This window comes from Branchiostoma belcheri, unplaced genomic scaffold (genome assembly GCF_001625305.1).
Source record: "Branchiostoma belcheri isolate BF01 breed outbred unplaced genomic scaffold, Haploidv18h27 scaffold269, whole genome shotgun sequence".
Taxonomy (NCBI): domain Eukaryota; kingdom Metazoa; phylum Chordata; class Leptocardii; order Amphioxiformes; family Branchiostomatidae; genus Branchiostoma; species Branchiostoma belcheri.
In genome coordinates, this window is record NW_017803875.1 from 73,317 (window position 1) to 99,882 (window position 26,566).

Consider the following 26,566-nt stretch of genomic DNA (forward strand, 5'->3'; position numbering starts at 1 on the left):
AAGAAAGGTCTTTCCTGTTTTTTTCAGGTTTCCAAAGACTGTAACTGTGCCAATGCTATAATGCCAAAGCTGCAGGGTTTGCTGAATGTTTTGGAATGTGATATGATCTGTATTCTTTAACCATGATAATGGCTTGTTGGTTACATCGTATGATAGTTTTAAGTTTACTGTAAAACTTGTTTCCATTCAAAGAATATTAGATACATGTACATAATGAATGTGATAATGAATATTCCTATACTGTCAGTGTCAAGAGAGGCCTGTCAAATAATTGTTATAGGATTTTAATTGTTGCAATATCATTCTCTGTAACATTATTTCTTCTTTTGTGGACAAAATAGTTTTATTGATACAAGAATATTGAGCTCTAAGTTCAAGAAATATTTTCTTATGTGCAGAATGTTTTTCTCATTATGAGAACTGTTAGCTAGCTCTTAGCTCAAGAAATGTTTTCTTGTATACAGAATGAGGTTCTTGCTACAAGAATAATTAGCTCTTAGTTCAAGAAATTTTTCTCATGTGCAGAATGGTTTTCTTACTATAAGAACAGCTCTTCAAGAAATGTTTTCTTGTATACAGAATGATTTTCTTGCTACAAGAATAATTAGCTCTTAGTTCAAGAAATCTTTTCTCATGTGCAGAATGGTTTTCTTATTATAAGAACTGTTAGCTAGGCTCTTAGTTCAAGAAATGTTTTCTTGTATACAGAATGATTTTCTTGCTACAAGAATAATTAGCTATTAGTTCAAGAAATATTTTCTTGTCTACAGAATGGATTTCTTATTACAAGAGCAGTTAGATCTTAGTTCAAGAAATCTTTTCTTGTATATACAGAATATTTTCTTATTACAAGAACAGTTAACTCTTAGTTCAAGAAATCTTTCTCTTGTCTACAGAATGGTTTTCTTACTACAAGAACAGTCAGCTCTTAGTTCAAGAAATATTTTCTTGTGGGCAGAATGGTTTTCTTGCTATAAGAACAAATAGCTCTTAGATCAAGAAATATTTTCTTGTGTAACAGTTAGCTCTTCGTTCAAGAAATATTTTCCTGCGAACAAGATAGATATTCTTCCTGTAAGAACCCGTAATTCTTATCATGAGAATAATATTCTTAATGGTTTATTAGCTTTAAGAAATAAATTCTGAGAATAAGAACAACGTGGCGTGGATTTCTTGAATTTTCTGGTAAACGGGGATTCTTGTTCAAAGAATACGGTTCTTGCTGACAGTAAAAAGTTCTTTGCACAAGAAAAAAATTATTCTTTTAGTGCAATGCAAGAACATGAATCTTAATCTATTTCTATGTATCACAAGAATTTTGGTCTTGACAGAAGAAATATATTCTGGGTGTGAGATGAAGTAAGAAGCTATTTCTAGCAGATAAGAATGTAGTGTTCTTGGGATAAGAACGAAAATCTTGAAAGAACAAAATAACTTCCAGATTTATAGAATTTTAGGCTTGTATTGAGAACTGCAGTCTTTGTATAAGAACAATTGTCTGCATCACGAATCTTACTGTAAGAATAAGATTCTAGAAGTAACCAACAATAACTTATATAGAAACCTATAAGAAAAATATTCTTACTGCAAGAAAAAGTCTATCAAGAAAAATTACTTAATTCGTGGACAAAATTTCGTTCTTAAATACAGAAAAATTTGCTTCAGGGAAGAAATATTTTCTGACTGTAAGAAAAAACAAGAATGCTAGAAATGTCATTTTTGGTAGTGTAGTAACTGGTGTTGGGTTACATCATGTTGCAATTTCAGAGAAGGCATTTAGGCTCCTGTCACCATAGATATACATGTATGTGAATGTGTTTGAGTAAGAATTAACAGAGCAGACCATATCCGAAGGTAAACATTATGCATTTGCTTTGCAAAACTTTCTAGTTTTTGCTCTGTTTCTCCTTCTGTTCCAAACACTGACCTCTGACCTGGTCAATGACCTGAAGCAGACTGTCTCTCACACCATGGCAACTTGTGTTGGGTTACATCATGTAGCAATTTTATAGCAGATTTACACTTCTGTCACCATATATGTGAATGTGTTGGTGAGTAAGAATTAACAGAGAAGACCATGTGCAAAAGGTAAAAATTATGCATTTGCTTTGCAAAATTATTATGTTATCTTTTCTAGTTAGATAATTGTAACACACGAAAGAAAGGAAAGTGATCACAATTCAGTTTTAGCTCACTGAAGAGGTAATCCTAACACAGAAGACAGATGCTTTGTACAGTATTTACAGATTCACACAATGAACAGTACTTAACCACGGCCAGTCCTAAAAAAAACAAAGTAAATGAATTAATACACTAATTTGGGGTAGAGATTTTTGGGGTAGAGCATTTTCCACAAGGCCAATTTTACCAAATAAAGCTTTGAGATAGAGGCACTATGCATTTTTTTAGCCTGCATCATGCATGTACAATGTATTGGACACTGTAGACTAGTATTTTAGGAAGAAAGGCTTAATTAATTATTGTTTAAAAAATATAAAAAAGCCACCTCTTGCTATCTGCCTGCATAAATTAATGGATGAAAAACATTAGCAGCTGAAGATCTGAAGATTGCACATCAAAATGACTTGGATTAAAATCCAGCAAAAATGTAACTAACGACAGTTAACTTCCCACTTGTCATGTCACAGCGCCTCCTACTGGATTGTTGAAGATGCTGCAGCTGGAGGGCAGGATCAGGGAGTTAGAACAACTGCTCCTGAAGTCCAACAAGCCTTCACCAGAGCAGCAAGTGGTGAAGCCTCGCAAAGACCAAGGAACAGGTAATTAATTTTACCAGAACTCAACCCCTTGCAATTGAAAGCAGATGTTGTACAAAGTCTTTTTAGCAAATTTTGCCTGATCACCAAAGACTGCAATTGATTATTGAAGCATTCTAATGGACCTATCACATTATTGCGTCACAGTTTGTTTACCGCAATGAATGCCGGTCAATCGACATTTATATTGTACAGGGGTGCGTAGCGTGGTGTGTGTTTATGTAGAGTTAGCCTTAATATGAAGCTTTTGATACAGTACTACTTTCGTCTAATGTCACAACTAAATCACCCATTACGGCACGTAATGCTGTGTCAACAAAACTAGACACAGCAAAAATCAAACATACCTAACTTTGAAAACTTTGAAATGATCTTTATTGTTTAACTGACCATTCTAGAATGTTTTTTAGAACAGGTAAACAAACTGTGACGTAATATGTGATAGGTCCATTCAATTGTTGTTTTATAGGCACTTGACTTATGCTAGCAGGAGTCATAAATTTGTTGCTGTTTTTGCTTCATTGTCTGTTTCCTTTTTGTGGAATGCCATTGATATTCTGCCTGATCACAGAAAACTGAAAAAGAAATTGAAGCATTCTAATTCAATTATCATATATTACAGTAGAGAAGTCAAACCCTTTAGAGTAGTTTTAGACATAGTTATAGTTCTAGACAGCTACCTTTATCATATAGACTTTAGTTATTTTATACTCTATTATGGCCCCGTTCATGATTGGATATCTGTTGCGAATCAATTCGATTTAAAAAAATAAATCGATTCATTTAGGAACATGAACGCTCCAAACCGGTTCCGTTGCGATTTATTCTGAACCACCTCGCGAGGTGGTCTGAAACGATACGATACGATTCGCATTCGTAGAATTGTAATCATGAACGCGCGGATGCGAAGCGTTCCGGTTCGACGCTGTACTCCCGGGTACGTGGGGGCCACGGTCGGTCATAGTTTGCGGCGCAGTGGCTTGTACTGCCGAAAATTCTACTTGAATCGTACAATCTTGACATCCAGTTCTAATTACTGATCGACTGAGGAAACGGGACTTCGAATTCCGATATTGACTTGGGTAAATCAGGAGATCCAGAGGAAACTGGATGGTGTGTACTAGAACCTACCCTGGGCGTGAGGGCGAGTGGTAGCCCAACAGGGGCATTGGGGCGGCGGACCGTGGGGGTTTGCGCCAGATGCGTCCGGGGCACAGCCTATGCCATGGGGAGGACATGAGTCGGGAACGAGCGACCACTCGCCCGGACAGGCGTAAACTCTCCGCCTTACGAGCCGGGTTCTCAGGAAATATTCAAAGAAATTGTGATATACATATGAAATGCAAGTCAATTCGAGGTGTGAAACCGTTTCCAGTGTGGGTTCAAGTTTTGAATCACGGACGCAAAAATGGCCAAAAATATATTCCGTTTCGATTCGGATCGTGGCCAAACCGGAACACATTTCAATCATAAACGAGGCCTATTTCATTGTTCTTTTATGTTTTGCATGAATTTGCAATAAACTTTTCACTATATATTAGGCACTTGACGTTATGCTGTCTTTGCTTTATTGTCTTTATTTTTTTTTCTGCACGGAGCAGACACCCACATTTCTGCGTCCTGTGCTGACCTGAAGGAGAATGGGGAAACCAAGTCTGGCACCTACACCATCGACCCTGATGACCTTGACTACGGAGTGGAGCCATTCCAGGTCTACTGTGACATGACCAGTGACAATGATACTGGTGAGTGGATACAACATTATTTTCTTGCTCCAAGAACAGTAAGCTCTTACTTCAAGAAATCTTTTCTTGAGTGCAGAATTGTTTTGAAATTCTTGCTGTCAGAAAAGTTAGCTCTTAGTTCAAGAAATCTTTTCTTGTGTGCAGAATTGTTTTCTTGCTGCAAGAACAGTTAGCTCTTAATTCAAGAAATCTTGTGTACAGAATGGTTTTCTTGCCATAAGAAAAGTTAGCTCTTAGTTCAAGAAATCTTTTCTTGTGTGCAGAATTGTTTTTTTGCTGTAAAAACAGCTATTAGTTCAAGAATTTTTTTCTTGTCGGCAGAATTGTTTTCTTGCTACAAAACAGCTCTTTAACTTAGTTCAAGAAATCTTTTCTTATGTACAGAATGGTTTTCTTGCTACAAGAACAGTTAGCTCTTAGTTCAAGAAATCTTTTCTTGTGGGCAGAATGGTTTTCTTGCTACAAGAACAATTAGCTCTTAGTTCAAGAAATCTTTTCTTATGTACACAATGGTTTTCTTGCTACAAGAACAGTTAGCTCTTAGTTCAAGAAATCTTTTCTTGTGGGCAGAATGGTTTTCTTGCTACAAGAACAATTAGCTCTTAGTTCAAGAAATCTTTTCTTATGTACACAATGGTTTTCTTGCTACAAGAACAATTAGCTCTTAGTTCAAGAAATCTTTTCTTGTGTACAGAATGGTTTTCTTGCTACAAGAACAGTTAGCTCTTACCTTACCTTAGACCTTTATATAGATCCTCCCGCAACCTTGTTGCATAGGTCGACTCCTTGTCTGACTTTTTGTCTCCAAAGGTTTCGGTCTTGCGCCACTACTGCCATATCCTTAAGTGAGTTAAGTCCAAGTTTTACCCCATCATTTTGTAGTGTTTTTACCCCATCATTTTGTAATGGTTTTCTTGCTACAAGAACAATTAGCTCTTAGTTCAAGAAATCTTTTCTTATGTACACAATGGTTTTCTTGCTACAAGAACAGTTAGCTCTTAGTTCAAGAAATCTTTTCTTATATACAGAATGGTTTTCTTGCTACACGAACAGTTAGCTTTTAGTTCAAGAAATCTTTTCTTATGTACAGAATTGTTTTCTTGCTACAAGAACAGTTAGCTCTTACTTCAAGCAATCTTTTCTTGAGTGCAGAATTGTTTTCTTGCCGTAAGAAAAGTTAGGTCTTAGTTCAAGAAATCTTTTCTTGTGTGCAGAATTGTTTTTTTGCTACAAGAACAGTTAGCTCTTAGTTCAAGAAATCTTTTCTTATGTACAGAATGGTTTTCTTGCTACAAGAACAGTTAGCTCTTAGTTCAAGAAATCTTTTCTTGAGTGCAGAATGGTTTTCTTGCTACAAGAACAGTTAGCTCTTACTTCAAGAAATCTTTTCTTGTGTGCAGAGTTTTTTTCTTGCTGTAAGAACAGTTAGCTCTTAGTTCAAGAATTTTTTCTTGTGGGCAGAATGGTTTTCTTGCTACAAAACAGCTCTTTAATTTAGTTCAAGAAATCTTTTCTTATATACAGAATGGTTTTCTTGCTACAAGAACAGTTAGCTCTCAGTTCAAGAAATCTTTTCTTGTGGCAGAATGTTTTTCTTGCTACAAGAACAGTTAGCTCTTAGTTCAAGAAATCTTTTCTTATGCACAGAATGTTTTTCTTGCTACAAGAACAGTTAGCTTTTAGTTCAAGAAATCTTTTCTAGTGGGCAAAATGCACTTTGCGGGGGAAATTCTGCTGGTAAACTTTACTTAATTTATTGACATCTCTTTTCATTACAGTAACTGTACAGTTACACACTGATTTTTGTCCATCAAAGATGATGCATTTGGCAAAATGTTTGTCTGCCACGAGCGGCAAGATTCTGTCAAATGACAGAAAGACATGTTCTATATAGCCAGCATAGAACATGTGTCAGTGTTCCTAAATGTGTCCCCTATCTACAGGAATCACAGTGGTGGGCCATGACAGTGAGGAGAGGATGTTGGTGAACGGCTATGAGACAGCTGGGTCCTACTCCAAGGACATAACCTACCACGGAGCCTCCATGGAGCAGATTGCTGCCTTGATCAAGGCTTCCAAATCCTGCAGGCAGTTTTTGAAGGTTAGCTGAACTAGCGCACCTTCAGTTGGCAGAACATACTGCAGGGTTCTAGCTAGTGCAAAGTAGCGTAGGGGGCCCCTATGCTAAATTTCCCCCCCTATGCTAATTTTTAATACAGCATAGGGGCATTGTGACTGTATTTCTTTGTCCGAGAATGCCAGATCAAATGTGAAAAATCAAAGATACATTGTACATACCTAAGAAATAACATTTTTTTCCCTCTGGGTATCCCTCAAATGACCTCTTTTTAAGCTCAAATCTTTAAAAGCTCCGCTTTGCTCCCTCATCATGCGGCCAGTGCCACTACGCTAAAATTAAATCCTAGCTAGAACCCTGATACTGTGCATGTACGACGCCTGAAATTTTCACAATTTATGTTGGATGTTTGGTCAACGTTGCATCCAAATCTTGCCCATTGCAGACAATATCTCCTTTCCAACAAAACAGTTAGACCTATAGACAGGGATGTCATTCTTAAACAATTACATGCAAATCCGGCCATAAACAAGACATTCTGTCAAATTTAAATGGCTGATCAATTTGTTATATTCATCTTTGGAATTATGATCAGTTGGACATTATGTTCTATTCACTGTTATTTAAGTTATTTATACCTTTGTTGGCACCTTTGTTGTTTATGTACAACACTGGATTATGTTCAGATTATTTTGTGCTTTTTTTAGGTCAACCTCTGACCTCTCCTATTGATTTTGAACTTACTTTATTATTTTGTATTCATCATTATGTACAAGTTTTGTTATTAATGTTTCATTTTATTGACCCCAGGAAGAATAGTGCTTTTAAGCACTAATGGGGATCGAAATAAACAAACAAACAAACAATATTATGGGTTTCACGCAGACGCAGCACATGATTGTACGTTCTGTGATTACACTGAAACTGAAATAGAAACTGTTGAATATTTGTTGGCAACAGTCTTTAGAGTACAATGTAGCTAACAATGAGTTTTGCTAATGAGTCACCACTGCTCAATACTTTCCAGAATCATAACTGAAGACAGAGCTGTAGCTTCTGTAAAATAACAATTATTCAACTTTAGTTAGTATCTGATCATACACTTCAAAGGAAAAACAATGTTTAGATTTGAGTTGGCTTTTTCTTGGAAAATACAAGTGAGACTCACGATTGTCAATATATGAAGACTAGGGCTGCGTACCGGTCCAGGTGGACTGGTATGGACCGGAAAAACAGTATCGGTCCGGTCCGAAAAAACCGAAACGTCGGTGGACCGGTTTTTGGACCGAAACAAAAATTCATACTTGATCACTACACACAAGGAGGCCTGCCAGGAAAATGAACATCCAGCATTAAAATAAAGAGATTTACCTTTAGTCAGTTGTCCCATGGTTCAGTAAGTGTGGGTCACTAAGAGGGTGACTGAGAACTAGTGAGAAGTGAGATAGGAAACCTAGTTATATCATCCATGGTTATACTTATATTTGATGTTCTTTGAAAGATACAGGACAAATTGTCAACACTTTATTCATATTTCTGTCATCATCGAAGAATTTCAGTAGAACAATTGTGACGCGCGTGAATTTTCAGGTACAGGTACAGGTCCGGACCTGGACCTAAACCTCTGTACCTGTACCTGTACCTGATGTTACGAAAAGGTACGAAGCCCTAATGAAGACTGAAACAAGTTTTTTTTCTTGTGTATGCAGTATGAGTGCTTCAGCTCAGCCATCCACGGCCGTATTCTTGACCTTGAGGTGACCTACGCGAGCTGGGAGAGTCGTCAGGGTGAGAAGATGGACTACTGGGCGGGGGCTAGTCCCGGCAGTGGCAAGTGTGCATGTGGGGAGACAGGTGAAGTCATCATTACCTCATTATTTCAGAGGCGTTCGTGTGTGTGTGTCTGTCTGTGTGTCTGTAAACACGATAACTTGAGAAGGCTAAAATGGATTGACTTGATATTTGGTATAAGTGGGTAGGTCTTGATGAGACCTCAAAATGATCAGATGTTGGGCCCCCTAGTGGCTTCTTATGGTACCGCAGCTGACATAGACATACTAGAGTCACGAAATTTGAATGATAGGACTGGTACCTCTTCTCATGGGGAAGAAGTGACGTGAGTTTGGGCCCCCTTGCTACTAATATATTTCATGCAAATGAGGATCTATTTGCATAATTAGGGGGAGTAATCTATAATTTGCCAGTCATAAAGATTAACATCATTTGGCGAAGGTATGAGATCGTGGAACTCTAGTTTCCATTGTTTTTGCTCCAGAAAAATTAGTAATCATGATGGTACAAACCAATTCAAGGATAATATATAGTGACTGGTTTGATTGCAACTCACTTTACAAGCAACTCTCAGTGCATTTCATTAGCCAAGATGCAATGCAAAAACCCATCTATTAAACTTACCCATAGTTCGGACTCTAAATTAAAAATTTGTATGTAGTAATTGTACAATACATGTTGAAGGGCCCTTGGACAGTACTGTAGATTTTTCCAGCGCATTTTGGGGGGGGGGGTTCACAATCCTTTCGCTGGATTTTTCTAAAAAGCATTTTGCAAATAACTGGCAACTATACTAGACATGTAATTCTGAAACATGGTTCATTATTACAGGGCTCAAAATACTGGGTGTATATGCACCTTAGTGCAGGTAAAATTGGAGCTGTGCAGGTATTTCTGATGTCTATTAAGTCTTGCACCTTGTACTGGTTCACGTACTGGGTTTATATTTAGGTGTATGTGGATTTTTATTTGCTACATTGACTCTTACCACCTACGAAGTATAAAAGAAATAATGGCAATGATTTCTGAACAGTTTTTAGTATGATCCATGCAAGTCTGAGAGGTTCAGGTAAATTTGCAGTCTGGTGCAGTTTGGTACCTTGCAGGTATGCAGAAAAAAAGTACCAGTATATTTCAAGCTCTGTACATGACTGTTTTTTCCGCACACCCTTTAGGCACCTGCGCCAAGGCTAACCCACGCTGCAACTGCGATGTCAACGACAAGCGCTGGCGTGCTGACGAGGGTTACCTGACAGACAAGGCCACGCTGCCCGTGTCACGTCTGAACTTTGGCGACACCGGCCACGAGTGGGAGCAGGGCTACTACACCCTGGGCAAGCTCGAGTGCACAGGCTACTAGCTACCAGCTGACAGGGACAAGTATATAGTAGGGACGGGTTAGCCTCCGTAGCAGGCTTATAGAACTGGGGGTTTGGTGGTCTTCGGCTGTTTTCTGATTAGCCCAGTTCTAAAAAAAACGGGGGTAATTCAACCAGGCCGGCTATGTTGTCTATATGCATTCAGAAAATAGCACACAAAAGCTCCCGAAGACCCTGAAGACCCCCAAACCACCCAGTTTTTGGCAATTGCTATGGAGGCTAGGGACGGGTGCTGGCCACCATTTTTTATTCAGAATTGGCTGATTGAAGTTAGATTCAAATGATGCCAATCCTTTTTATTGTGTATCACGAGGCAATTAACATTGTTCATCAAAATACACTGCTCACTCTGATGCAGACCAAGGCCACTATTAATATATTATCTTCCAATAAAGGACAAGCTGTATGCTCAGTAATGAATACAGTTACAGCATTTGACTTGTAATTTTGTTTGTTATCAATATGAGGGACTGCAGCTATATGTTGTACTTACTAACAACCTTTATTAAAAGTTGAAACTAGCAAAAATTGGTTGAGTTTGTCTTTTTTTTGTTTTATCTTATATGATGACTGAACAAGACTGCACAGTATAGGTTAAAGTACGTAGAGATATGCAACAAGTAAAATCTGAGATTTTATACCTTATATGGGCTTCTTATTGTATATTTTTATAATTATGTAATTTGTTATGTATAGTTGATGGTGTTGAATTTTATGTGTTAGAGAAGATGCATGTGCACAACAATTGTTGCACGCCGCAGGACTAGGGGTTTAAACAAAGAATTTATCAAGACCCGACACCCCTATTTGCGAGGGGTCATATACGTAGACCAGACAGAGAATAACTTAAACACGCCAAAGGTCAACGGTCGCGACCATTTTCACACTCAAAGGGGTGTCCTGGGGCCACCAAAAAGCACCATTTTCACGCCTGAAAACACATATACAATAAAAACAAATAAGGTGCATTATCTACAGCCTTATAGCAAAAAAAAACCGAGTCCCAAAAACATCCGTCCACCCAAACACGAGAAACAGCTGTGAACAAAATCTAAATCTCTCACAAAACCCTTCCGCGGAAGGATGTCTCCTCCCCCGGAGGTAACTAGGTTGTAACGGTTATCAGTGAGTAATACTATGCATTCCTAATATTATGTCATTTCTTCTGGACTCCCAATTTCATCTGCTCCATTTACTTAAGGACAGTAGAGTCAGCAATGCAGCAGATAAAAAACATTTAAGTCCTTTCTGTATAAGGCGGTGCATAGGGTGGTGCCCATCTCCATTTCTGTAGCCCTTGGACCACACAGTATGTATAGTGCAATCACGACAGCAGGGGCCTACTTTAAGTCCACTGGTATGTGGTGTGTGTTTAACACTCTTTCTCAAATACTGAGTGCTAAGCAGAGAAAGCTCTATGTACCATTTCTAAAGTCTTTGGAACGACTTGGCCGGGGATCAAACTCACAACCTACCGAATGCAAGGCGAACGCTCTACCAACTTGGACATCAGGGCTCAAAATTAGCAGTGTCCCGATGGCCTCTGACCACTAAAATTCTGGCCGGGACAACTATAAAGACACTTTGGGACATTTTAGGGACAATAGAAAAATAATCCACCACAGAATGTCAGCCCTTCTTTCGTTCACCAGGCACACATCCGGCTCCGGAAAAGTCCCCTCAAATTTCCTATTTTTGTCATACAAAAGTCATACAATACTTCCAAAAAACAGGTTGGGAAAGTTCATCCTCACTTCAGGACAGTTGAAATTAATATAGGGACAGTGCTGGGACAATAGGAAGATAAGTTTAATTTTGAGGTCTGGGTCATAAAAGAATAACACAGGATAATGTGTTCTAATGTGACATGAACAAAGAAGATTAATGTGAGTCTCTAACCTTAGCAAGTCCTCCCTGTTGTTGAAGATCTTGGTTGGTCGGTTGATAGCGAAGTTAGGGTATGTCACCTTCCCCATCTTCACCATTAGGATGGTTTGTCTGCAATGAAAATAAGAACATTCTGTCTTAAAGTGCCTATACGACACTAAAATGCAACATTTTCTGCTGCATTAAAAAATATAGTGTAACTCAATCAAGATTTTCACCAAACATACACACTTTTGAAGGTACATGTACAATATATTAAACATCAAACCATACTTCCAGCTCATGCCAGCTAGATTCCTGCCACCAGGTAATTCAATTATACATTAGCTGTATGGTTACAAATGTACATCACAATGACCATGGCAGTCAGTTTGGAACCTGGCAAGAAATATTGTTTTGAGAAGCAAACAGTGCTTACATAGTATAATTAACATAATTACATATAGCAAACAAAGATAAAATTTTGTAGTCTTGCATATATTAATCATAAATGATTATAAGCACTGTTTGGTTTTCAAAACAATATTTTTTGCCAGGTTCCAACTACACAAGCCTATCTCTTCCAATGGGTTGTTTTGCATAACCGCCTATAGTATAGATATCAAATACCAGTTTTGAACAGTGAGTACAGGCTGCATAAGACCAGACTTACATAATTAAGATTTGAACAACTCACACTGGAAAGGACCCCTACTCTATATTTCCTGACATATTGATGTGTGTGGTGGTTTGTAGCACATTTAAACTTAAACTCTGTTATCAAATGTGGTGTCCATTTACTACTAATAAGCACTACTGCAGAATGAGCAAGCTGTGCATTATAAGTTAGTGGGGTGGGATCTTTAAGGTGCCTCATGGTATGGCCCTCCTCAAACACAGGACCTTCAGCTGAGAGGAATGCTCCTAACTGAAGTTAGGTACTCATTTATACCTGAGTTAATTGTGATAATAGGTGTAAAGTGCCTTTTCCAAGGACACAACAATGGGGCCTGCCAGGGATTCGAACCCAGGACCTTCGAATTTCTTCGAGTCAACAACCCTAACTACAACACCACCTTGCCACCAATTGTTAAAAGCTGGAAGAGTCAAGACTTGTACAGAACATGTCTGTTGACTGACTTACAGCTGCTGTTGACCCCCACTGCCCTTCTCCTCCTCCTCTGTAGTGCTGGACAGGTTAAAGAGGAGCAGTACTCTGGTGAAGACTGCCCGTGCTTCTCTGGTCAGTCTTACACAGCCTCCAAGTAGCTTCCTGGCCCTACAGTGAAACATAAACATTTTGGCATTTAAGAAATCTCTTGTTAGAGCCACTTTCAGTAGATTCACTGCCCACTACATACAGCTCTGACGTTCCTTGCACATGGTCCATGTCATGTGGGTGCGCCTCCTGCACGGCATTACGACCTCACTAGTGTTGCCACACAGTTTTTAACCATTGATATTTTTGTAAATATTACTTGTGTATATACCTTGAAATTGCATTGTACAGTTTTTTATGTTTAATGTATTATACTTGATGTTGATGTACAATATTTGATGTTAATGTTGTTCATTACTGCAATTTGTTTTGTATTTAATAAATGTAATCTGTAGTTATATTCTGTATGTTGTGTTTGGGAGGACAACTTGTAAAGGTGTCAATGCACCTGTTTTGTCCTCCCTTCCACTTGTATATCTTGTGGTAAATTCAAATAAACAAATAAACAAAATCCGGGGCTCGAAATTAAAGGTGGTCCAATGGCACTGATAAATAAAATTTAGGTTGGAACAACTAAAAAGACACTTTGGGACATTTTGGGGACAATAGAAAAATAATCAACATCAGAATGTCATGTCAGCCCTTCTTTTGTTTATCAGGCACTCGTCCTGGCTTTTTGATCTGGAAAAGTCATCCGAATTTCCTGTCTACTCTGCAATTATAGTGTGTCTGCATGGGAGTGAACATAAGCAAAGTCATACAATACTTACCAAAGAACAGATTGGGACAATTCATCTTCACTTTGGGACAATTGAAATTTATTTTGGGACAGTGCTGGGACAATAGGAAGATAAGTTAATTTGGAGGCCTGAAAATCATGCAATAATCCTCTTCATCCTTACATTTTTTGCTGGGTACAATTTGGTTGCATTGTTTGAGCATAAGGAGAAGGATGGTGTTTGAGACTGTCACATTTTTTTTTCAAAAACTAGTCCTCTGAAAAAAATGTTGTGTTCCCTGTTTCAGTCCTAAAAAAATTAGGGTCGGTAGGTAGGGATTTTCTTTTTTCTTCTTCTTTTTTTAAACTTTGGTGATCTCTGGTGATCCACCTTACACAATACGGTTTATCAAAAGTGAAGCTTGCATGAGGAAACTTATAAATATATATAATGTTGGAAAACTGATTGTACATTATGTTTCATCATACTGGTGTCAGATCATGGAACTAGAAAATGCCGTTCAGCTCGAAAAAACTTGCTGGGATCCACCAGAAAAAGTCTAGGGTCGGCAGCTTTTTCTAGGGTCGGTCGGGAAACAGGAAACACATTCAACATTTATTTTCCTAGGCCCTACTGGTAATTCTGAAAAGACTTTTAAAAATGTCTCAATCAAATTATCACTTTCTATAGTATAGCCTATGCGTCATCTGTTCTTGTACCCCCCCCCCCCCAAAAAAAAAACAGTTAGCATGTACAAGGAACCACATTACCATACGGATGGCACCCGGGCTATCATAAGCATGAAAACACAAGATATTATAATTATTTATCATATAGCCGGGTGACGTTGACCAATCAGAAGGCTCCATTCCACATTCCTTATGTCGCCGTAATGTCACCAATAGAGTCAAAATCGGGTATTTATTCATCCAAATCCATACATTAAACAAACCCAATAATCACCCGCATATGACCTCAGGTGACCCAATAGAACACGGCTCTAGTTCTAAAAAATCCAAAAATAACTTGAGTTGTGTTCCAATGACTCTCATAAGAACACCTGTTCCCTGCCTGTGACCCAGTTAACCTGAACTCTACCCAGTGACCTCAAGTGACTCCATATGGAACTATGTTCTATGTTCTATTCAGTATGTGCAACGGGTAAATTGTACATTGTGTCACTTACTGCATCAGTTTGGATAGGCTATCGTGTAAGCTATATGATAATAGCGTTAATGGCCCGCCCTTTCTTGGTGAATATGGTGTGATAAAGCCTTGTCAGTTGCTATAACCACCTCATGCCACCTCGTTCGCTGCGCTCACTTGGTGGCTTTATTCTGTGGTTACAGCAACTGACAAGGCTTTGTCACACCATATTCACCTCAGGGCGGGTCATTAACCCTTAAATAATATATGAAACTGGGTAGCGACAAAACATACCTTTTGAGTATCATGGCTGATCCATCTCCAAATATGGTCCTTTGTACCTTTCCATGGTTGAGGATGGACTGTACCAACTGTGCTCTGGGGAGGGAGGTGGTGGGGATATGGAGGGACTTGGCTAGAGTCTTCAGGTCAGGAGCTGAGAGGTGCTGCAATACTTCCGTCACTTCTGTCAAGTCACGTTCTAAAGACATGGAATGAAGATACTTGATGGACTGGATAAACCTTTACTTATTATATATTAATAACATTAATGTAACTAGTGGTGAATCTCTATGCAATGGTCGAAATACTTTATGTTCTGCAATATCGCAGAATGTCACTGTGACAATATTGTTCTGCAATTTGAAAGTACTTTCTGCAAATATACACTTTTAAGCCCTGACTCAAATGCATACAAAATTGCATGTTGGCAAACATTTTACATGCTATTAAAAATACATGCATAACTACATTGTAGTATATCATTTAGTCAGTAGTAAGCACAAAAGCTCCTAAACAATAATATATCATTCAGACACAATTGTATCCTGATTTTTCCAGTCTGCAAAATTGCAGGTTGCTTAATTTTTCTTCTGCAACATTGAAAATTTCTCTGCAAAATGCAAACTGCAGATGGGTATGTCTAACACTGCTATGAATTGTGCAACATTCAATCAATATCATCATCAATATCGAATAAAAAAAATTATGAAAAAAATAGAATCCTGACTGTCTGATGCTAATTTTTTCAAGACTGAAACAGGAAACACAACATTTTTCCTATCTAGGCCTAAATAAAGTAGATGACAACTCTTAGTCTTACCATTCTGTAGGAACCCTTCCCTCACTAACACTTGGCACACTGGCTTGAGGTCCTCAGCAATCTCTGGATACTGCAGTTTCTCCTGTCGATGCCAGGAGAACTTTCTCTGGAACAGCCGGACATACAGCTTCTGTGCAGCCTCTGGTGTAAAACAACATGGAATATATTGTTAGTAACTGCTTTTTGGCGTAATATATTGTTAGGCCTAGGAAAAATAAAGTTGTGTTTCCTGTTTCCCGACCGACCCTAAAAAACCCTGCTGACCCTATCATTTTTTGTGTGCAAGAAAAATAACCTTTTTTTGAGCTGATCAACTTTTTCTAGGACCATGACCTAAAACCTAATTATAAGTGATAAAACATTGTACAATCGGTTTTTAGACATTGACGTTGAAAATGAAAGTGTCCTCATGCAAGTTTTAGTTTGTTAAACTGCATTGTATGAGTTGGATCATTAGAGATCGCCAAGTATACGCTGATTTAAAGGAATCCGATAGAATATCAGGGTGGCAACATATTCTGGATGAGGAAATCTGTCTGATATTGACATTCACATCAACATTTCGAAGCACATTTTTGTCATCAATTCATGCTTGAAGCATTTAAAATGGGCCCAAAATACTGCCCATAAATTGCTAGAACAATTCTACAATACAAAATCGTAGGATTAATTTTTCCATCAGTGACATTGTTTTCCATCAGTGACATCGCACGTTTGCCTCAAACATATCATTTCAAAATGATATAGGGTTGATTCAACTTCATCATCATCATCATCTTCATTACCCCCAGATAACCACGCGAGGGGTGCCGTAAGGGGGGGGGAGAAGAGGTCAAGGCTAAGGCGGGCAGGCCGCCAGCCCGGCCCGGAACGACTCAACATTGGGAGCCATGACTACCGGGCCGGGTAAGGAGTTCCACTGTGGAATGGTACGGGGAAAAAAAGAAAATCTGTATGTGTCAGTGCGTGTGTTAATGGGCCGATATTTGAGTGAATGACTCCCTCGGGTACGCCCGTGTGGGCTGCAAAAAACTGCCGATTTGGGTATTCATTGCTACAATGTTATGAACTATTTTAAAAAATGTTGTGAGGCGGGCGCTCCTCCTCCTTTCGGAGAGAAGAGGCCAACTTAGTACATTACAGTAAAAGAATGACCAGAAAATTTACTTTGAAAATCCAGTTGCACTGGATACAAAGTTTTTATGTTTACCAAAGGAAAACATATTGTTTTTGCTACGTTTCTTCTTCTTCTTCTGTTCCAAACACTAACCTCTGACCTGGCCAATGACCTGATTTGTTGACGTCTGTCACCATGGTAACTGGTGTTGGGTTTACATAATGTTGCAATTTTATAGTAGGAGGGATTCATACTCTTGTCTGACCACATACTTATATGAATGTATTTGAGTGAAGAATTAACAGAGCAGACCATATGCAAAGGTAAACATTATGCATTTGCAAACGTTATAGTTAATCTTACCATCCATTTCCCTGAAGGCCTCTACATACTTCATGTCTTCCTCATTAAACAAGCTCCTGTCATCCTCATTGTCCAACACACTGGACAGAACTGTGGTGAAATTCTGTAGATAATACGGCACTCTTGGTCTTTCATTTTTGCTGGAGTCATCTACGAAATCTCCATTGACTGATGAAGCATTATTGGCACTGGAATCTATGATAGAGTCTTCCACGAATCCTTGTGATTGACTAGAAGTGTCTTCTTCTGTCAGAGACGACTGACTTTTGTACACATCGAAACTTGTACTCTCCATTGAAGACGTGTCTTCGCCTACAAGACTTGTTGCACTATCTTCTCTTGAAAGTTCATCTTGAAATCCATCTTGAAGTTCTTTGATACTATTGTCACTTGACATAGCAGAATTTAGATCAGTATTGTATATGTCACTTGTTTGTGAGCTTTGAAATAAGGCCATTTCCTGGGCAAGGTTTTCATCAAAATTTGGGAGCAGCTCCTTGGCATCTAAGTACAGCAAGTGGGCACCCATATTTGGCAATGGCACGATTTTGTAGTCTTCCATCTTTGCATTTCGCTGAACACTTTCTTTTTCTACTGAAACAGAATGAATTTGTAAGTTCTGGGCTTCCTGATACTGGTCAACATTAGCTATTTCTTTCTTTACAACAAGTTTAGTTGTCTTATTCCTACGTTTGCCTTCAGCCGGTTTATCAGCCCTAAATTTTCTCGACAGCTTTGAAATTTTCTTACTCATAGATGCTAACTTTTCGTCATCAATACTTGGCCTTCTTGGAGGGTCGGTTTTCTTGAAGTAAGGGCTAGTGGAACCCATTGGTTCGCGAGTCCTGTCTGTTGCTGATTGGTCGGTATTTCCTTCACTACACTTGGGGGAAGCTGACAAACTTCCCATTTCCGTATCACCTTCAAAACTGTCATTATAGTCTTTCCTTTCAACCTTCTTCTCAAATGCGGCGTCTGCACATTTTGCATCGGCGTGTGCAGCACTACTTTGTGAAGCTATTTGCCTGCTGACATCTTCAGACTCTGCGCCCTGTAGGCAGCCATTGTCAAGGTGACTGTTCATCCAAGATATCGGAAGCTTCTTGTCACAAACTGGACAGTGTGCAAAAGTTGGAGTTTTTTGCCTCGCGAATGCTGACATAATGGAGTTGTTTGAAGTGCTACTTGAACTTGAAGGCTTGGATGGCACAGTCTTCTTGTCAGTGTCCTCCATTTTCGGCCTCTTGTTGGTCTTCCTTGACTTGAGCGACAGTCGTTTTCTTGGGACCTGCCCATCTTCTGACATGTTGATTTATTATAATACTGGAAATCAAAGGAGAATATATATAATTTTAGGTTAGTCGTAGAAGTATCTACCAGTATTTTATACATACTAGAAGAAGCTACCATAGTCGCTAGGGCTACTAAATTCAGGTTAACCGAATTTTACATAGCCTGGATGCCAGACCCAAAGCACACTGGACACAAAATATCTCAGTGTGCTTTGGGTCTGGCATCCAGGCTAAATTTTACAACATTAGTGCGATAACATAATTAATTTAACATTGATTGATAACGTTAACGTTTTACAGGCAGTGTCTGATTTCAAAATACAACACATTACTATTAGGTTAGGTTGACAAAAAGTGCACTGCCTCACTACAAGGAAAACTGGTATTCCATTTTTTAATACACAATTGCGATTATTCATAAATTACTAAAATAAAAAACCCTCCCCCCATGTGCAAATCCGACCTGAATCTATGCATAATATGGATATATAATATATACTACAACGAAAATAATGTGCACATTTTACACTGTGTGCCGCATCTTATGTGCCCTAAGCAATCTAATAGTTTATATCATACACAGTACCTTAGTATAGTTAACGTTAGAGTCTAACCCACCGATGAAACCTTACTGCAGTGTTACGACTTGCCACAACCCATCCCGCCGTTTTTTGAACTCTGACCGTGGAATATACCAATGAAGAGAGGGGGGTTTCATCTACTGCTAAAAAAACAGCATTAACCTCTTTAAGATTAGCAAAGATACATACATCGACATCAAGTCAGAAGTTGTAGAGATGTTCAACCATCGTAAATGATAGTTCTCCATTTTCCAATTTTTAAAAATCAGATATTAAAAGTACTCGCGATTGCGACAAGAAGTGGGTAATCGGGGATAGATTTTCGGGTCACCTAAGGTCATCCAGGAAATCGGCAACGTGTTGTGTGGGCATGTAGATTTCAACAACAGATTTCAGCTGTCCTATTAAACACGGAATGGAATATTTGGAGTGGTTGATCATGAGTTAGTTTGTTCCCATTAGATTAGAAGAGGAGGTACTGCTGTTGAAGCTATGGAGGACTTGAAGAAGAGACTGGAGTTTGCGAATCCAGCCATTCAGAACCAGGTATGCCCTCCCCCCCCGTATCAGTTTTGCAGCATGCAGCAAATATTATTAATACTAAGTAGTTTAGTGATTTATTTACGTGTTTAGCATAACTATGCAAAACTGCCTCATATCAGGAAATACATGTAGAAGTGACCTCTATAAACTATATGTACAGTCGCATATAAACATGCATACAATGAAAAATCAATTTTGACATGAACGTTTGAGTTCAAGTTTTATTCAGATCCACAATTAGCCTCATAAGAGGCTATTCTTCCTGCGGTCTACACATCGTTACTTGTTTATTTGCAAATGAACATAACTGTTATATAATGTTAACGATATATAACATAATAACATTACATGATCATGTAATAATTTGTTTTGAAATTGTTGTCATGCAGGCAGTGGCCAGGTTGTACCAACAGGTGGTTACAAAGAAGGGGAAAACAGAAATCAATGCAGGCACACCTAAGGTAACATTACGCATTTGAACCTTAAGCACAAGCTAAATATTACAGTTAAACTTTCCCAAGCCACCATCTCTATAAGCCGGCCATCCTGATTTTTCTTCCCATAGACTTGAGCATTAAGGGACTTAGATCCGAACTCCAATTCGACCGTGACTGACAATACTAACGGGGGGTGCCCTAATTCCGACCCATCCCTAGCCTAATACCGAACTAGTTTGAAAAGTCCTTGTTGCGGCGTCATGCATAGGAGCACTGCCTAAAAATAACCACGAGAATGGACAATGTTTTTGTGTTGATATCGGTAATCTCACAAAGTTTTAGTTCGTACACAGTCTGACAACAGACGAGTGAAAAATCTGTGTGAATTCGATGCTTGTTCGGGGGTTGACGAGCGTGTCAAAAATGCAGGTTTTGCTTTACAGACAGTCGCTTTGGAGCAAGTCGCGTAATCGTAAAAAGAAGACTTGTTTGGGACAGAAAACAGTTGTAGATTGCTTTAGTCATAACTTGTGTACTAGCATTATAATTTGTAAACTCTCTTCTCAGATCGACCTGTGTTAAACGCTAGGTCGGAATTAGGGCACCCCTGTTGCGATAGAACGTTCCACCGGCAAATGACCAAAAACCTGCCGTAAGTTTCGCGAACCATTACACTTGGGTGAGGCGCTACACTCAAGTGAAACACACAGCTGTGCAGCTTTAATCGTTGTGATCTTTATCTGTCAATATTACATCTCATGTTGCGCGGGTTTTTGGTCAGATAAACTATTACCAAAGGTATGTGCGTTTGCATGGAACATAGGTCGGAATTAGGGCACCCCCCGTTAGTATTTGGGACTGCACTTGGCCCTGGAAATCTCTACCTATGACTAACAGCATCGTTTTCAATCAGAAAACATTTTTGTTAATGACAAGTAGCGAGAAATTTAAACAAAATTGCCCAGTTTTCCACAGGATTCACACGTACATATTTCAATCTGTGTTTTCCTAAAGGCAATATTACGCTGAAGTTTAGGAGTGATTGACCTTTAAATGTTACAACTAGAATATTTTCATCATGTTGTCTTCCAATACAGTGCAATTTTACGGAATGTATTATACAGTGAAATTTTATGGAATACAGTGCAATTTTATGGAATACAGTGCAATTTTACGGAATGTATTATACAGTGCAATTTTATGGAATACAGTGCAATTTTACGGAATACAGTGCAATTTTACTAGTATACAGTGCAATTTTACGGAATACAGTACAATGGTATCAGTATACAGTGCAATTTTATGGAATACAGTACAATCGTATGAGTATACAGTGCATTTTTATCAAATACAGTACAATTGTATTACTTTTTAGTATACAGTTCAATTTTGCAGAATACAGTGCAATCGTATTAGTATACAGTGCAATTTTACTAGTATACAGTAAAATTACACTGTATAATATTAATAATACGATTGCACTGTATTCCGTAAAATTGCACTATATACTAATACAATTGTACTGTATTCCGTAAAATTGCACTGTATTCCACAAAATGGCACAGTGACTGTATGCTGTAAAATTGAACTGTATACTCTGGACCCCTGGTTACAGACATTTGCCACCTGTTTTATTATTATTATTATGGGTTCACCACAAAGTGGTGAAACCATATTGCTTTTTCTCATGATTCTCCTCCTTCTTCTTCTCCTCCTGCCATTTCTTTAAATGGATTCAGCTTCTTCATTTTGAGGCCTAAGGACCTGAAATTTGGTATGGAGGTACAGTAGGCAAATACCCCCAGGCGTTTTTTTAATTTTTGTGATACAGGATTTTAGAATGGTTTTATTTGAGTTTTTTGGCTGTGTTATAGCAAATGTATTACTGAGTTAGTGTGCAGTGTTACCACATTTGGGCATGAGTCATCACAATGGAATGCAGGGCATCAACCAATAGGCATGCAGCTTTCCTCTATTCTCCTTGCTGATTGGCTGTTGGAATTTAACAGGCTTAACTTAATTAATACCTGCACAGAGCCATTCCATACTGACAGTAGGTCTGTATTCAAGTGTTTTGGTAGGTATTTTAAGCTTTCCTGCTCCAGCATTGGAATGCGGGGCATGAACGCTTCTTTTTTCTTGAAAATCAACAGTTTGCATTATGCAATTAAAAATCCTAACCAATAATGTAGGGAATAGCTATCCAACTGTTGTAGTCTTAGTTGTATGTTACTTCATACTATAGTTATATCAATGTAAAGCATTGTTTTCCCTTGTGTTTCTAATTCTTTCCCTGCCATGTCGTAAAATGTGGTGAAGCCATTGCTGTATTTGCTCCAAAGCAAATGTCGGCCTTTCTAGTTATTATTATTATTATTATTATTATTATTATTATTATTATTATTATTATTATTATTATTATTATTATTATTATTATTATTATTATTATTATTATTATTATTATTATTGTTGTCGTTGTCGTTGTCGTTATCATTATCATTATCATCATTATCATTATCATTATCATTATCATTATCATTATCATTATTATTATTATTATTATTATTATTATTATTATTATCATTATTATTATTATTATTATTATTATTATTATTATTATTATTATTATTATTATTGACAGATTGCGGAGCTGTCCCTTCTGTGGGATAAGAGCACTGATGCTGACCCAGTTGTGAACTCAGCCTGTTCTGAGGCCCTGGTAACACTGGTGTACCAGCAACATGCCGAGTGGGAATATGTCCTGAACGGGATATTGAATATTGTGCCCTCTGGAAGGTACGTACATGTATGCTCTTATTTAAGTTTGTCATACTCGGATAGATATATTTATTAGTTGTAAGTAATATTTCTATATTCTGTAATATCTAATTTTCCAAAATCTATCTGTAGGATTGATGTAAACTATGTAAAGAACAGTTTTAGTCATTTTCTTACACACAACCAGGGATTTTTCCTACCTTGCTTTATAATGTTTACGAATCCCTGGTTGTGTATAAGAAAATCCCTGTATCCTATGTCCTACCAACTGGATGAAATTATTTTGGGGAGTTGACATATGAGATTCCAACATTAGAATAGAAGAACAACCCCAAAAATCACCAGTGTTGATGCCTCTTGAGATGACACCAATAGTTTAGACTTTCTACAATACTTTGCTCTGCTACCAGAGTTCCAAACTTAGATCGTCCATGATTATACATTGTGTACTTTACATGCACAGAACAACAAAACACTCGTTCTTGGTAGGGCAATCAATCATAGAATCAAAGTTGGAACAAGTATTCAAGTTAAACATTGCAAAATACAACCATCACACCATCAATAACAAAAAATTATAAATTGTAAAATAGTTACAACACTACAACTTTAAATGAAAAAAAGGAACCATAACTTATTTTGAAACAGATTCAGTATTGATGCCTTTAAAATGAAACTTTACATCTTTATACTTTCTACAGTACATTGCTCTGCTACTAGAGTTCCAGACTGAGATAGTCCATCATCATACATTGTAATTACTTTACACATAATGATTGAACACTCTTTCCCTGTTCTTGGGCAATCATTAAAGTTGGAACATATAAATTCTAAGATTTTATATCTCCGGGCTTTTAATTGTATACTTTTATGTTGTTTGTTATGTATAGTTGATGGTGTTGAATTTTGTGCACAACAACAATTGTTGTGCGCCGCAGGACTAGGGTTTTAAACAAAGAATTTATCGAGACCGGACACCCCTCTGTGCGAGGGGTCATATACGTGGACCAGACCGAGAATATCTTCAACACGCCAAAGGTCAACGGTCGCGAGCATTTTCACGCTCAAAAGAACGTGCATCATCTACAGCCCAATAGCAAAACATACACCGAGTCCGAATAAAATTCGTCCACCCAAACGCGAGAAACAGCTGCGAGCATGAAAATCTAAATCTCTCACAAAACCCTTCCGCGGAAGGATGTCTCCTCCCCCGGAGGTAACAACTATTAAAGTTAATATTTGCAAAATACATCCATGACATTCTCCCTAATAAAAAGGTAAAGATTCTGAAATAGTTACGACCACAATTGTTACAATACTACAGCTTCAAAATGAAAAACCACAGTCGATATTACTTGTTCAAAATCACATGAAATTTGGAATCTACCATTATAAGCAACCAACTTTGAGCTTGAAAAGTACACAAGCTACTATTAAAACTGTACATAACTTTCAAGAATTGTAACTTACAAGATTATAATTTAAGTTAGAATGTTTTTAGTATCTGGTGTCCTGCCTACTTGCTACAAGAAATTTTTAAGTTAAAAATTTCATGTGTTCAAAATTCACTAAATTCTTTTGAGAAAAAAAATTTTACATTCAGGATAAATCAAATTAACAATGATTGAGCAAGTTCATTCTATCCATCCCTAAGTTTCTTGCCTTTACTGCAAAGTGTGCTTTCCAGCAGAGGGTATGTACGTGTTCTGGGTACATGTACTATGTTCTAGTAAAGGACAATTAACTTAAAGGTAATAACAAGTTACTAAATGCAGTGCCTGACTGCTTTCTGGCCAGACGTTTATTCAGGCCACACGAATTTGATTTTGTAGGATCAAATATTTTAGGTGTTTTGCATAAAATGATAATATAATGGAAAGTCTGAAGGGAAAGATCTGTACCTTAGTACCTATAGTTTACTGATTGAAGTGAAATGATCAATTCCTCCTAGTCCCAGATGTGTAGCATCTTTACATGGCTGTGCGATCTTTATCCTGAAATAAACAAGCAACTTCCCAAAACATTTGGGACACTTAGTAGTGAGGGATGTGCTCCTCTTTGAATGTGGTAAAACTAACTTAGAAGACAATTGCAAAAGTGTGATATAGCACTAATAGTTTTCACTTTGATGATACTGGCACTTGGCACTTGGTTATGGGATAGATTTCCAATGTTCAGGGATTGAATGTTAGCCTGGCCCTGCCCATTCTGAACACATAGGTTGTCAGTATCATCATACGGGTTATCATTAGCAATGGCCAATACAGAAACTGCTGTGTTTGTGTTACCACCAACAACATTGGGATTTAACCCTAAAGGGACGGACACCTGCTCTTTATCTTGTACCAAACTGTGATGGCGCCAATCAGGACTATCAGACCAGCTACTGGACCACAGACTGAGCCTATGAGAACAGGTATTGGGAAACTGGGAGCAGATTCTGGTTTGTTTGACGTGATTGCAAGGGGCGAAGTTGGTGTTGCTCTAAGACTTGTTTTGCCTGCAAGGCTTAAAGTTGAGTCTGGATCTGACATTGGGGCAGCATTGACCTTGAAGTACCAGTGATAGTGATAGTTGTGTGAGAATAATTGGATTTTAGCTATCCGTGTTGATGCGATTGGCTGGAGGGAACTGGGAGCTGATTCTGGTTTCTCTGAAGTGTTTGCAAGGGGCGAAGTTGGTGTTGCTCTTGTTTTGCCTGCAAGGCTTAATGTTGAGTCTGGATCTGACATTGGGGCAGCATTGACCTTGAAGTACCAGTGATAGTGAGAGTTGTGTGAGAATAATTGGATTTTAGCTATCTGTGTTGATGCGATTGGCTGGGGGGAACTGGGAGCAGATTCTGGTTTCTCTGAAGTGATTGCAAGGGGCGAAGCTAGTGTTGCTTTTGTTTTATCTGCAGGGCTTGATGTTAAGTCAGAGTCTGGTTTGGGGGCAGTATTGAACTTAAAGTGAGAGTTGCGAGAGATTGTTTTGCTTGTGTTTTCTGCGGGATTTGCTGTTGAGCCATCAGTGGTTTTTAAGACTGATGGGCTAGTATTGCTTTCTGTATCGCCAACTGAAGGTGTTGACACTTCAGCAGAACTGCTATGAACAGTGAAAGGTGATATGCTTGGCTCTTCACATATCAAATCTTTAGGATTGACACGTGAAAGCTTCTGTCCCTGAAGTTTGGTGGGTTGTTTACATGTTATCTGGTCGTTAAATGCACTATGCCTGAAGGCAACCATCCTACAGTCGCACTGCCAGGGGTTGTTGTTCAGGTACAACTTTAGCCGGGGTAGATTTGCAATTGTACCAGAAGGGATGGTAGTTATCTGGTTGTTGTTCAGGTACAACAATTTTAGCTGGGGCAGATTTGCAAATGTACCAGAAGGGATGGCATTTATCTGGTTGTTGTTCAGGTATAGCCATCGTAGCTGGGGAAGATTTGCAAATATACCAGAAGGGATGGTAGTTATCTGGTTGTTGTTGAGGTACAACAATTGTAGCCGGGGCAGATTTGCAAATATACCAGAAGGGATGGTAGTTATCTGGTTGCGGCTCAGGGCCAAATGATGTAGCTTGGTCAGATTTGCAAATATACCAGAAGGGATGGTAGTTATCTGGTTGTTGTTCAGGTACAACGCTTGTA

The 26,566-nt window shown here is 38.3% G+C and overlaps 3 protein-coding genes across 3 annotated transcripts in view; 2 read left to right on the plus strand and 1 right to left on the minus strand.

Annotated features, from left to right (window-relative positions):
- Window positions 1–9,883, plus strand: part of LOC109472115 (neurexin-4-like) — a 13,463-nt gene extending 3,580 nt beyond the window's left edge. The window contains exons 3-7 of the mRNA XM_019771691.1: window positions 2,649–2,780; window positions 4,379–4,522; window positions 6,466–6,623; window positions 8,309–8,453; window positions 9,566–9,883. Coding sequence (XP_019627250.1) covers window positions 2,649–2,780; window positions 4,379–4,522; window positions 6,466–6,623; window positions 8,309–8,453; window positions 9,566–9,750 — 764 coding nt within the window. The 3' untranslated portion in view covers window positions 9,751–9,883. The remainder of the gene's footprint in view (window positions 1–2,648; window positions 2,781–4,378; window positions 4,523–6,465; window positions 6,624–8,308; window positions 8,454–9,565) is intronic.
- Window positions 1–17,661, minus strand: part of LOC109472110 (fanconi-associated nuclease 1-like) — a 45,518-nt gene extending 27,857 nt beyond the window's left edge. Inside the window, exons 1-5 of the mRNA XM_019771686.1 lie at window positions 17,302–17,661; window positions 15,822–15,962; window positions 15,014–15,200; window positions 12,780–12,914; window positions 11,669–11,767 (exon numbers count right to left, since the gene is read on the minus strand). Of these exons, the coding sequence (XP_019627245.1) occupies window positions 11,669–11,767; window positions 12,780–12,914; window positions 15,014–15,200; window positions 15,822–15,962; window positions 17,302–17,596 (857 nt within the window). The 5' untranslated portion in view covers window positions 17,597–17,661. The remainder of the gene's footprint in view (window positions 1–11,668; window positions 11,768–12,779; window positions 12,915–15,013; window positions 15,201–15,821; window positions 15,963–17,301) is intronic.
- Window positions 17,662–19,499: 1,838 nt separating this feature from the next.
- Window positions 19,500–26,566, plus strand: part of LOC109472111 (focadhesin-like) — a 50,986-nt gene continuing 43,919 nt past the window's right edge. The window contains exons 1-3 of the mRNA XM_019771687.1: window positions 19,500–19,720; window positions 20,107–20,178; window positions 22,796–22,950. Of these exons, the coding sequence (XP_019627246.1) occupies window positions 19,667–19,720; window positions 20,107–20,178; window positions 22,796–22,950 (281 nt within the window). The 5' untranslated portion in view covers window positions 19,500–19,666. The remainder of the gene's footprint in view (window positions 19,721–20,106; window positions 20,179–22,795; window positions 22,951–26,566) is intronic.